The 12,821-nt window shown below is 49.9% G+C and overlaps 1 protein-coding gene across 1 annotated transcript in view; it reads right to left on the bottom strand.

Moving 5' to 3' along the window:
* TASOR2 (transcription activation suppressor family member 2) overlaps positions 1 to 12,592 on the bottom strand; it is a 56,477-nt gene extending 43,885 nt beyond the window's left edge. The window contains exon 1 of the mRNA XM_074167767.1: positions 12,550 to 12,592. Coding sequence (XP_074023868.1) covers positions 12,550 to 12,592 — 43 coding nt within the window. The remainder of the gene's footprint in view (positions 1 to 12,549) is intronic.
* Between the last annotated feature and the right edge of the window lie 229 nt (positions 12,593 to 12,821).

Below are 12,821 nucleotides of genomic sequence, written 5' to 3'. Positions count from 1 at the left end.
TAAGCAAAGAAATGTAGAACCGCTGAACTCCACGCGAAGAGCAGGTTTTGCGCACTGGTCGCTCCTTAAGAAAAACCTCACCAAAATTTTTGAGGACAAATATGTAAGTTCTCATTTCAACTTATGAGTGGGGGGAATCTAAAAATGGTTCTAAGAAAAGCATGTATGGTGGTGTTGTGGTTTCACAGAATCACAGAATGCTATGGGGTTGGAAGGGACCTCTGGAGGTCATCTAGTCTGACCCCTCTGCCAAAGCAGGTCCACCCAGAGCAGGTCCCACAGGAACGTGTCCAGGCAGGTTTTGAATGTCTCCAGAGAAGGAGACTCCACCACCTCTCTGGGCAGCCTGTTCCAGGGCTCTGCCACTCTCACAGGAAAGAAGTTCCTCCTCATGTTGAGATGGAACTTCTAATATACAAGTTTGTGCCCCTTTCCTCTTGTCCTGTCACTGGGCACCACTGAAAAAAGACCGGCCCCATCCTCTTGACACCCACCCTTTGAGTATTGATAAGCATTGATGAGAACCCCTCTCAGCCTTTTCTTCTCCGGACTAAAAAGACCCAAGTCCCTCAGCCTTTCCTCATAAGAGAAATGCTCCAAGCCCCTTATCATCTTTGTAGCCCTCTGTTGTACCCTCTCCAGCAGTTCCCTGTCCTTCTTGAACTGGGGAGCCCAGAACTGGACCCAGTGCTCCAGCTGTGGCCTCCCCAGGGCAGAGCAGAGGGGGAGGATGACCTCCCTCCACCTGCAGGCCACACTCTTCCTGATGCACCCCAGGATGCCATTGGCCTTCTTGGCCACAAGGGCATGGTCATCCTGTTGTCCACCAGGACTCCCAGGTCTTTTCCCTCAGAGCTGCTCTCCAGCAGGTCAGCCCCCAACCTGTCCTGGTGCAGGGGGTTATTCTTCCCCAGGTGCAGCACCCTACACTTGCCCTTGTTGAATTTCATGAGGTTCCTCTCTGCCCAACTCTCCAGCCCGTCCAGGTCTCGCTATATGGCAGCAAAGCCTTCTGGTGTGTCAGTCACCCCTCCCAGTTTTATTATCATCGGCAAACTTGCTGAGGGTGCATTCCATTCCTTCATCATTCCTTCCTTCCCGGACATTGGTGAATATATTGAAGAGGACTGGTTTGAGAAAACCCATAACAATATATTGTTGTTTAGACAATTCTTCTATCGCCCAATGACCCCTCCCCACCTGGAAAGGGGAATTGGGGAACACAAAGAAACACAAGGGTTGAAACATAAATAGATTTAATAGAGTAAGACTAAATAATTAACAATAACACTAAAGAACCAATATTAATCCCAATACTGATATAAGATATACAAGAATTATAGTCAGCCACTTCTATCAGTAGGAAGCCGTGCGCTCCCAGCAGTGGACAGCAAATGTGGGACAGCTTTGGGAGGAAAGGAAGGACTCAGGGGTCCGGCACTAGGGCAAGGAGTTCTCTGGACCATCAACACGGAGAGAACTACGCCGCAAACTTTTCTAATTTATACTGAGTGTGACGTTCATGGTATGAAATAATCCTGTTGGCCAGCCTGGGTCAAACGCCCGGGCCTTGCTCCTCTTCATCCCTGCACCTGGCAAGGCTCGGAAGCACCAACCTTGAATCCCACAGAGCCTGGCTGGCTCTAAAGTAAATATTTTAATGAACTCAGACACTAGAGTCTTCTAAAAGTGCAGTTTTCCCCAGCATCAGAAGAAAAGTTAGTCCTGTATCACTCAACCCAGGACAGGTGGGAATGGAAATTGGGAGCACAGAAAGGAAAGTCTTTTGCCTCCCTTAAATCTTGCTCTGGGGTCTTTTGTGCCCTCTTGTATTTATTTTCTAAACCTTCCACTTCCAGGTGATGCCTCTGTGATCACCAGAAGCGGTGAAAGAGCAGGTGAATGCAACTTGTCTCTCATGGACAGAAAAATTAAAAATAAAGGGATTTTCCAGCTCTATGTCAGTATTATCGTTTTCTCTCTTTGACCCTACTGAGGGTAGGAAGGGATGTTAAGTTTGCTCACTTTTTTCCCCCTCACTTGTCTTTCATTTTGCTTTCTTTCTCTTGCATCCCGAGGATCTCAAAGCAGCAGCCCGGGAGTTCAGATTCCCCATGGAAATCAGGGAATTGCATCCCAGCTCACAGCTCTGCTCAAAGGCTCGGACTGAACATAACATCCTTTTTTTGCTTCTTGCTGGAGCACCACAACATTTGCGTCCGGAGTCATCCTCGGAGGAGAGACAGCCCTGTCCTCGGCATCTTCTTCACTTCCTAAACAAGCCCAGCTCCCTCGACTGCTTTTCATACCCCGAAAGCACAGGACTGCTTTTATTTTCACAGCTATTTAATTTCACCACTACTTAATTTCACAGCTACTGCTCCAAACCACCTCAACTTTTCAAGGTGCAATATTCCGCTCTTCCTACCGATAGCGCCTCGCAACCCTGCGTCGTCGACAAGTTTGGGGTCTCGGAGCACGAGAAAGGCTGCGTCTAAATGTGTGAGCTGGGAGCCAGGGGGGTGTTTCCACGCTGAGCATGTGAGACACCGAGCTGGCAAAGAGAGATTACGGGGTTAAAAACCCCAACGGGTGCAGAACACTATTGAGGGTGTGGGGTGTTAAATCAGCAAAAGCACTGGATAATCAGTATCTTTCAGGGGTAAAAGCTAAAGGCTTTTTAAAAAAACAAAACAAAAAAAACCACAAATAAAAAGCCTGTGAAGCTCTTGAAAATGCAACATAAACAGCAATTTTACAGATGATAACTGAAAAATTTGTTCCTCCCAAGTTCAGCTGCAGTGCAAAAATGAAAGTCCAAAAGGGGGAGAAAAAGAAAAAAAAAAGTTGCCGTAGTAATACATAAATACATGAGATGAAACAATCGTAGAGCACGGCACGGAGTCCAGCAGCTTGCCGTGACCCACATCTCCCCTTTCAGATTGAAGAGGCTCCTTCAGATCTGTTCCCACCCGAAGGAAGAGTCCGCACTCACGCAAATACATAGGAAAAACTCTGACACATCCAGGTTTCATTTGCGGGAGCAAAAGGCCCTTGCCAGTCTCTGTGCAAGGCTGTGAGGAGGCGAAAGTGAAAGTGCCTAAACCAGAAGTAAAAGTGAAAGTGGCCGTTCCCCTCTGAGCAGCTTGGACGTGCCACTACCACCATGCAGCATCCTCAGAGAATGGGACCGACTTCCTGCACGGGGTCGGTGGGACAGCAGAGACACATCAGAGAATCAGAGGATGGTAAGGGTTGGAAGGGACCTCTGGAGATCATCTTGTCCAACCCCCCTGCCAGAGCAGGGTCACCCAGAGCAGGCTGGACAGGAGCATGTCCAGGTGGGTTTGGAATATCTCCAGAGAAGGAGACTCCACACCCTCTCTGGGCAGCCTCTTCCAGGGCTCTGCCACCCTCATGGGCTGGATGAGAGCTGGAGGAACCCAGCGCCCCTCTGCACCAGCAGGGCCCAGCTGAACCCACCAGCGGGTGTTATCTCTGCCCTGAAATCCTTGAGGAGGGGATTCACAGTCCGTCCTGGAGATTTCCCACGTGGATAGCAAGGGAGAAAAACCGGTCACCTTTGCAGCTTTTAATACCAGTTGCCAACGCTGCAAGTAAGGCTGATCTCTCCCTCGTGCTGTGGCTGTGCAGAAGTCACGCTCCAAGAGCCTCGCATTCCTTGGAAGGCTGCTAACCCACTCCCTCCTCCCTTTCTAGACCAAAAGCCAGCTCCTTTGACCTTTCCTCCCCCATGGCGCCAGCAAATGTCTCGACGTGCCCTGTTCTGTCCTCTGCAAAGCATTGGCTAAAGGCAGCCCGCGTGGACATGCCCCACCAGCAGAGACGCATGGCCCATTCGCCTCCTGGGAGCTGCACATCTTTCCTCCCCTTCCCAATTCCAGGCTCCTGTAGGTGCCGGGTGCTCGTCAGGAGGGACAGCTGAGGCCAAGAGACACATAATTCCCCAAAACAGGATCCTCTTTTGGCTCATCCGTTTTCATGTGACCTCTGGACAGCTTCACCATACAGAGACTTCTAAAGTCAGCCCAGGAGGAAAACCTACGGCTCTCGAACCACTTAAGACTTGAACAGAGAAAAGGGTTCACTTTTCTTCCCGGTTTTCTTGTTTGTTTAATGATTTTTTACCTTCAAATTTTAGTAGCACTTGCTGCAGACACCTGAATGCTGCCAAATCTCCAAAAGTCTGCAATCCAGCATGGTCAAGGCACACTGAACACAGCCACATGGCTTCTGACCTGTCCTGAGCACAGCTGCTCCTGCACGATCCCGTCCCACAGCCCTTCTCCATCTTCAACCAGGATTTCTTCCATTTTCCTGGCTTGGTCCCATCGTTAGTACGAGCTGTAACAACAGGCGTCACTGGCAGTGTCAGTTCTGGCACCACCACGTGCCACTTTGTACTGTCAACAAGTTCACGTTCTACCAGCTGAGACTCCTTAAGATCATCCTCCCAACTTCTTTGGCTCTGCTGAAGTCCACTTTCTCTCTTCTTTTTACAATCTCCCATCCTGATTTTGCTTCTCTCACTCTTTCGTTTTGCTTTCTAATAATTTCTAGCACGCAGTAATTATTACAGCAATTATATGACCTCTCCCTTTTAACTCTGCGTTGTAAAATCTACAGTACTACATCCTTGACCAGCTGTTCACCTGCAAACTTCTTGTACCACGTCCAGCTCTGGGGCCTCAGCACAGGAGAGACATGGAGCTGTTGGAGCGGGGCCAGAGGAGGCCCCGGAGATGCTGGGAGGGCTGGAGCCCCTCTGCTGCGAGGACAGGCTGAGAGAGTTGGGGGGGTTCAGCCTGGAGAAGAGAAGGCTCCGGGGAGACCTTATTGTGGCCTTAGAGCCCCTTCCAGTCCCTAAAGGGGGCCTATAGGAGAGATGGGGACAAACTTTTTAGCAGGGCCTGTAGCAACAGGACAAGGCATAATGGCTTTAAACTAAAAGAGGGGAGATTCAAACTAGGTATTAGGAAGAAATATTTTACGCTGAGGGTGGTGAGACACCGGCCCATGTTGTCCAGAGAGGTGGAAGATGCCCCATCCCTGGAAACATTCCAGGTCAGGTTGGACGGGGCTCTGAGCAACCTGGTGCATTTGAAGATGTCCCTGCTCATGGCAGGGAAGGTTGGACTAGATGGGCTTTAAAGGAATCTTCCACCCCAAACTATTGCATGGATGATTCTACGATTCTTCTAGCTACAGCCTGCTGATGGAACAGCCACGAAGGTGACCTGGTGAACATACTGAGAAAGAAGGATGTCTCTTTAGCCAGCAGGCCCGAGACATCCCTGACAAGCTCAGTCAAAACCTCCTTGATGGGGAGCAATTGGGAGGACAAAGAAACTGAGATAACGAACTGACCTTCCACTTGATGGGAAGCAGTCAGGAGGACAAAGAAACGGAGATAACGAACTGATCTTCCAGGGAAGCAGAAGTCAGCAACAACTATTCTGGGAACTGATGTCCTACATCCACTTACTTATCTACATCAAAAAAGGTGTAATACCTTCCCAAAATGAGCTTCTCTGCAAGAACTTCCATGTATGAGGTCTCCCAGACAGACCAGACCTTCACCAGGGACACCTGGCTGACTCTGGACTCGGTGACACGGATCACCTTTGAAGTGAGACTTTTCTGTCACCGACTGGTCCCACTCCTGGGAGCGGTTTGGTGAGTGTCACACTGGTGACATCTCACATAATATATTTATAGCTGCACACAGAGGTAAAGACTCTTTAAGTATATACTGGTTCCGCTAGCTGGAGTTCTGTAATAACTTCTCATATACATTAATTTGCTTTACTCTTGTAATATATATACTTGCTTTCCTAGTGTAGTGACTTGTATATATTTATATATGTATATATTTGTTTTTGCTAACAGTAGTAAAGAAATTCTCAAAACCCAGACCTCGGTGTCCTTGTGTGCTGCAGAATCCCTGAGAACCCCACGCTCATGATCTTTACCCACATGCGAGTTGGGTCACCCACACAAGTCGTGACCATGACCGTTAAACCTGCACGTCCCAACTTGTATAATGAGTCTTGGCTCATTACTGCTGAAGCACAGAAGTCCTTTCCTCTTTTGGTTTAAACCAAACACTGAGCTAAATTCATTGAATCATAGAATAGTTTGGGTTGGAAGGGACCTTAAAGATCATCCAGTTCCAATCCCCTGCCCTGGGCAGGGACACCTCCCACCAGACCAGGTTGCTCAAAGCCCCCTCCAACCTGGTCTTGAGCATCTCCAGGGATGGGGCAGCCACAGCTTCTCTGGGAAACCTGGGACGGGGTCTCACCACCCTCAGTGTAAAACATTTCTTCCTGAGATCTCATCTGAATTTCCCCTATTTCAGTTTAAAACCATTACACCTTGTCCTATCACTACACTCCCTGATAAAGAGTCCCTCCCCAGCTTTCCTGGAGCCCCCCACTTTAGGGACTGGAAGGGGCTCGAAGGTCTCCCCGGAGCCTTCTCTTCTCCAGGCTGAACCCCCCCAACTCTCTCAGCCTGTCCTCACAGCAGAGGGGCTCCAGCCCTCCCAGCATCTCCATGGCCTCCTCTGGTCCCGCTCCAACAGGTCCATGTCTCTCCTGTGCTGAGGCCTCAGAGCTGGAGGCAACACTGGGGGGTGTGTGTGTGTGTCTCCCCAGAGCGGAGCAGAGGGGCAGAATCCCCCCCTCACCCTGCTGGCCACGCTGCTGGGGATGCAGCCTGGGATGCAGGGGGCTTTCTGGGCTACCAGCACATGTTGCCCAGTCACGTTGAGCTTCTCATCCATCAACACTCACAAGTCCTTCTCCTCAGGCCAAGCCAAACAAAGCCAAAAATCACTGTCTCCCACAAAGGTCCAGGAGCAGGCAGGTGTCGTGCCTGCAAAGTAACAAGATGTTGACTCTGGTGGATGCTTCTGAGTGTTGTAAATTATTTCCAGCTAATGACGTGATGTAAACTACAGTTACATTTACTCTCCAGGAGTAATCAAGGCAAGGAGGTGTAGCACAGACCACTCACATGGATAGCTGATATTAGGTATATTTGCAAACTGATAACCCAGAAACCACTCCACGTAGCGCGGCAGAGATGTCCCCACCACGGCGCAGGTGTCCTATGCCCACGGGGACCAGTCCAGGCCACGGTTAGCATGGCACCGAAGCAGAAAATTATTTGCCTTGGCACATTCAAGTCTCTTGGGGGGTTCTCTTGTGTTTTTGCGTGGGTTCTTCAAAGCCTTTTGATCTCAAAATACACTCTCCTACACCAGAAAAGCGCCTTGTTCCTGATTTTTCCTGAAATTATCGTCAACTTTTACAGCTTTGCTGTTTCCCAGCATCTTTTTCTTTCTTTTTCTCACTTTTTCCCTTCCCATTTTTTCCACTCGGAGACACAGACAACTATTCTGACCTTGTAATTTGTCAGGCTGCTAATCAGCACAGCTTGGCTGAACCCGCCGTGCAGTAACGGGTCTGATCTAAACCACGTACAACAGAGCCAAGACAGCCGGGATATTACATGTACCAGAGGCAAATGTCGGGATGGGTCACCAGGACGGGCTTGTTGTGCTCATGGTCCAGCCAAAACCAGACCTCTGGCTTAAACTGGGCTGATGGAGACACCCATTTGCAGAGATGAGGAGTGAGTCTGTTGGCAAACGAAAAGGGAAAAGGCCTCCCACCAGGGATGGAAAAGGTGGCACAGTGTGTACCACAGGCTGTCTGGCAGAGCCAGGAAGGGCTCTAATAACAAGCAGGGTTTTCTGAAGGTCTCACCATGGGTTCCTGCAGGTGGGTTCAAAGATCAACTGGATAACTACGTGGGGAAAATACTCTACTGAATACAAAGATTCCAGCTCTTCCTCAGGAAGTCCCCGAGCCACAAACCTGCACAGTTGGCATGAGTTTTCAGAGAAAGAGTGCTGTACCTTTGTCCTGTTCATGTGCTTTTCTCTAAGTGGCCACTCCTGGAGTCAGGATACCAGCCAAGATCATAGAATGGTTTGGGTTGGAAGGGACCTTAAAGATCATCCAGTTCCAACCCCCCTGCCTTGGGAAGGGACACCTCCCATTAGACCAGGTTGCTCAAAGTCCCATCCAGCCTGCTCTTGACACCTCCAGTGATGGGGCATCCACAGCTTCTCTGGACAATGAGATGGACATTCGGTCTCAGTCTGGACAGCCCATGAAATCGGCACAAGGTTTTAGCCCTACTCCCACATGCGTGGAGCCAGGGTGACACCAGATGATGGATACACAGTGCCACATTAGCGTGACTGTGGTAGGAAGCATCTCTTACTCCATGCCGTGCTTTTCTGGGCAAGACCGGGAACTTCTTTGAGTCAATTATCCTGCAACTGCTAAAGGCTTCCTGCAAGTAAATCACGGTAACAGATCATTACAAACCACCTCTCTGCAGCAGGTGTTTCCTTGTACTCTCAGAAAGAGAGCAGTCAGCTCGCATGGAGCTTCAAGATCTCTCGTAACCGTGGAGCTATTTTCCCCCAGAAGAACCGAGCATTCAAATAGATGGGCAGGGGTGAATTTTTGGATGGCACAGCTCTCAAACCTTTGCAATTAGCTGAAAAAAAGTAAGCAGGGTGATGCAGCTCCTCTCTCCTAAATTAACATCCTTGCCCTTAAACCTGGGAGTTATGTCCCTGCTTGGGACGAGATGGTATCTTTTGCAATCTCCTGGTTTGACGGATTTAAAACACTCTTCCATAGTGAGACAAGGTGGTCGCTGCTAAGCTGAAAAACCCAGGTGCTGGATTGTATTTTAAAATACCTCTGGGTAAAAGGCTGCAGGAGCTTCTGTAATGCTTTTCATCTCGGTATCACAGACTGACAGTATTTATTTAGATCACTTTAAGGAGTTCAGGCGATGCAGGGAACCCCTGGCACCCTCTCAGGAGAGCTACCACTCTGCATGGAGGACAGGCAACCTTTACACAGGCAGCTCCGCTTGAGCTCTGCCAACCCAGATTTAATCTCACAACGGTATCTGAATGCAGCTGGCTGCTCGGGAAGAAAATATTATTAGTTTCCTCACAGGTAGGGAAGGTTATGTTCTTACACTATGTAAAAAAAACCCCTGTGTTTTTTTTAGGCAATTCAGCAAACCTGGTTGTTTCAAACCGTGCCCCAAATTCCTACCCAGAGAAGGCAGCCCCAAAAAGACCATAATTACGTAGAGAGCAAGGGAGCTGGACTTGTTTAGTCTCGGGGAGAAAAGCTGGGGAGATCCAACTGCAGCCACCAACTCCCTGATGGAGAGTCACAGAGAGGATGGAGCCTCTCTTCTGGCACCACCAGATGGTAAAAATAAGGGGGAACACCTCAAGGTGCACCTTGGGAGGTTCAGACTGGACAGGAGGATGAAATTTTTCCCCTGGAGAGTGATGCAGCCTTAGGCCAGGTCACAGAGAGGTAGGAATCTCCATCCTTGGCTGGGCAAAGCCACAGCTGCCCCACTCTGATGTTGGTGAAAGTCTACTCAGAGTAGGAGTTCTACACCAGAGAAACCTTCCAGGTAACATTTCATTGATTTTATAACCTCCCTCCTGTTACTTTCAGCTGCTCATGTAATCGAGGACATGGCTATTACAGGTTTATTCATTGCACAGGCAGTTGTTGCTGCCTTTCATCTCAGCAGATGCTCCTCAAAGCCCCGTCCTGCCACAGCTCCCCTCTTCTATCATCTTACACAGGGTTGCCACGTATTGTGGATTCACTCAGCTGCAGGTGTCTGCATTGACTTTTCCCAAATCTAGCACCAGCGCAGGCATTTTAGCACTTTTGACAAATAAAGAAAACCCTTTCTTTGCAAAACCAGCCAGCCAGGTGATGTTCCACGCCAGTGCAGTAGCCCCATGGCCTAAGACTGTCATACTCGACGTGCTTTGACATTGTGGGAGAGCTGTAGACTCGTGCACAGCAAACTAAAAACCCCGCCGATGACAGGTTTGCCTTCCCTAGGTTACATTTCATGGATCCTTTGCATGCAGCCCACAGAAGCCACGTTGAAACTCACACATTAAACCCAGCCAACCACACAGCACGCACAGAGAAACATCCAGCCCTCCCAAGAAACATCAGCCTGCTGCCATGTGAGCTGGAGTTCGTTTGCTGCCTCCCAAGACCCTGAAAATCAATGTTGGGGATGTCCTGGATCTAAAGCCCATGTGCACTTGCTGCAGCAATGGCTGGGGTCTCCTGACACACAGGCAGCCTCTTGAGAACAACAGTAACGTTTCACATGTTACAAACAACCTCCCCAAGGCAGAGCTCCCCCATTTGGGAAACAAAAAAGCCTCAACTTTGCAGCTGGAGAAAGCGGGCATCCAGTTCCCCTGCCTGAAATCCTGCGTTCCTCCAGACTGCTGGTTACTTACTTCTTTTGCCTTTGAGCAAGCCTGAAAACCTCCCAGAGTGGGATATATCCTTCCTTAGGCTTGTTCCGTTGCGTTACTTTTGCTCTTACTACAGATGCTCTCCTTTCAGCGTTGACTTTCTTTCCCCTGGTCTGCTTGTTCTGCTTGATAGGGCAATACAGCTCTAACCGCAAGCTCTCTACGGACCCTTTTGACTGCGGAAATTACCAAGACACACTTAGAGTTTGAAATAAAAACAGAACCAAAGCCAAGTACTAAAATCCCCACGCACACTGACTCCAAACACCCTATCAGAACTAGCAGATAGTTATTTCATCATCAACCCACCCTCCCCCTGAAAAAAAGCCAAACTGTGCAAAAACAGCATTTACCCAAAATAATAAAACTTTCGCTTTCTTGTCTCAAAGCGATTCTAACCAAGAATAATCAGTTGGTCACTTTGGCAGGTGCCAGAGTGACCAACACATATATTTCATGTAATAAACCCAGCCCATTTCACCAAAGCTGTAATCCCATACGCATTTCAGTGGGTGGTTACAGTGACCTACGCAAGCCTTTGCCCGGATGTTCCTTCTCTTCCCCTCCTAGCACAGCTGGGGTTGTGTAATGACGAAAATCAGCAAACTGCAGCAGAAAATAAAGTAAAAGAGGCTATTTTTAATCCAGATAGCTTCAGCAATCTGGATTGCCGCACGGCTTCACAAAGAGTTACACCAACACAGCTTGAAGTCGGGCGGGATGCGGATGTTAGAGGGTACTAGAGGTGAGTATCTGGGAATGGGGAACATTCTGTTACCACCAAAAATGCTGGGTTTAAGAGTAACACTAAAAATAGACCAAACTAGTACATAAAACCAAGTTTCAGAGCTGGGTAATATAGTTTCTGGTCCCAGGCGAGTAATTACACTTCTTACTTACAGTAGGGAATTCTCCAACAAAATGACTTTTCAGTTGGAGAACAGCAATTTCTGTGAAATCAGACATTTTCCTGACAACACATTATATCTAACAAGTTCGTTCAAGTGCACACCGGTAACTTCCAGACTCAACCACAGGTCAGCTAGTGCCAGTACAGCCCCATGACCGTTTCCCTTTTCTTTACCAGTCTCTTATAAGCACCTTAACGAGATCTATCAAGCAGCACTAAGAGAAACCCACTTTGACTAAATGCTTGGGGTAAAACCATGAGGTTGATGTTCTGACTTGAATCCCCCACAAAGCAGAGCTTCACCCAGCGCCTCCTGCATCCATGACGAGCACCAAATCACTGGGCTACTGATTTATTCTGGGCCAGGCAGGCTTTCTTCCACATTTAAAAAAAAAAAAAACAAAAAAAAAACCAACTATGTTCCCATGGAGTAAGGAACATGGTTTACAACTATTTCCACGCTCCTGCTTGCTTCATCTATTCCATATTATCCCCCCCTTAAGGAGTGCAGACCTACAGCTCAGCAAGCCCTGCTCCTATCCAAGCCTCTGTAGAACAATTTGAGGACAACCTCACAGCGGAACTGCATGGGACCAGAGAAAAAACACTTTTTTTTTTTTCCCCCTTCTCTAAGGCGGATTTCCAGCCCCGCAGGACAGTGCGGTTGCTCCAAGGGGGGAGGCAAAGATGCCTTCCTCCAGCCTTCAGCTCCCTATGCCAGACCCAGGAGGGGAACAGCGTGCAGCTGATCTGTTTGTATTTCCATATCCTCCTCCCGAAGGGCACCTCCATTGACCAGCACCGGCTCCCCAAGGACAGACCGAAGGTGTGCGTGCATCCGCTAAACGGAAAAGGACCGCAGCTTTCCCGGCACAGGGTCAGCTACTGGCGCAAAGAGGAGCTTGGAAAAGCCAACGTGTCACCAGCGAGCCAGTCAAAATTAATAATAAAAAAAAAAAAAAAAAAAAAGAGGAGCTTTCTAGGTGTCGCAAGCCTCAAGGCAGGTGCCTCCAGCCCTGGCCCGGGGGCTGCTCCCTCTCACCCGCCGAGGAGAGGGTCCCCACCGGGCCGGCAGTCCCGGCTTTGGGGGCAAAGCCGGCTTTGGCCTCTCCTCCCTAGACGGAAGGTGGGATGGAGCCGGCCGCCCTCCCCGTGGCTCGGTCCCCGCCCGCTCTTCCTCCTCTCCCCACCCCCCGGCCCCGCTCACCCGTGCCCGGTCCGCCGGTCTCTTCGTCCCGCCGCTCCCCCATGGCCGAACCTCCTTCCTCGCCGTTCCCCGGCGCGGCCGGCCCTCACGCCGCCCGCATGCCGCCCGGCCCGGCCCGGCCCTCGGCGCGGCTCCGCTCCCGGTGGGGCCCCGGGAGGGCGCGGCGCTACCGGGCCGGGCGGGCCGGCGGGCTCAGGAGACGCGGAACGGGCGAACTGCGGGCCGCCGCCATCCGCCGGCCCCAGGAAGTGAAAAAGGGGGCCGCGGAGGGA

This window comes from Numenius arquata, chromosome 2 (assembly GCF_964106895.1).
Source record: "Numenius arquata chromosome 2, bNumArq3.hap1.1, whole genome shotgun sequence".
In the NCBI taxonomy this organism is placed as follows: Eukaryota; Metazoa; Chordata; class Aves; order Charadriiformes; family Scolopacidae; genus Numenius; species Numenius arquata.
This window is presented reverse-complemented; position numbering and strand designations above follow the sequence as displayed.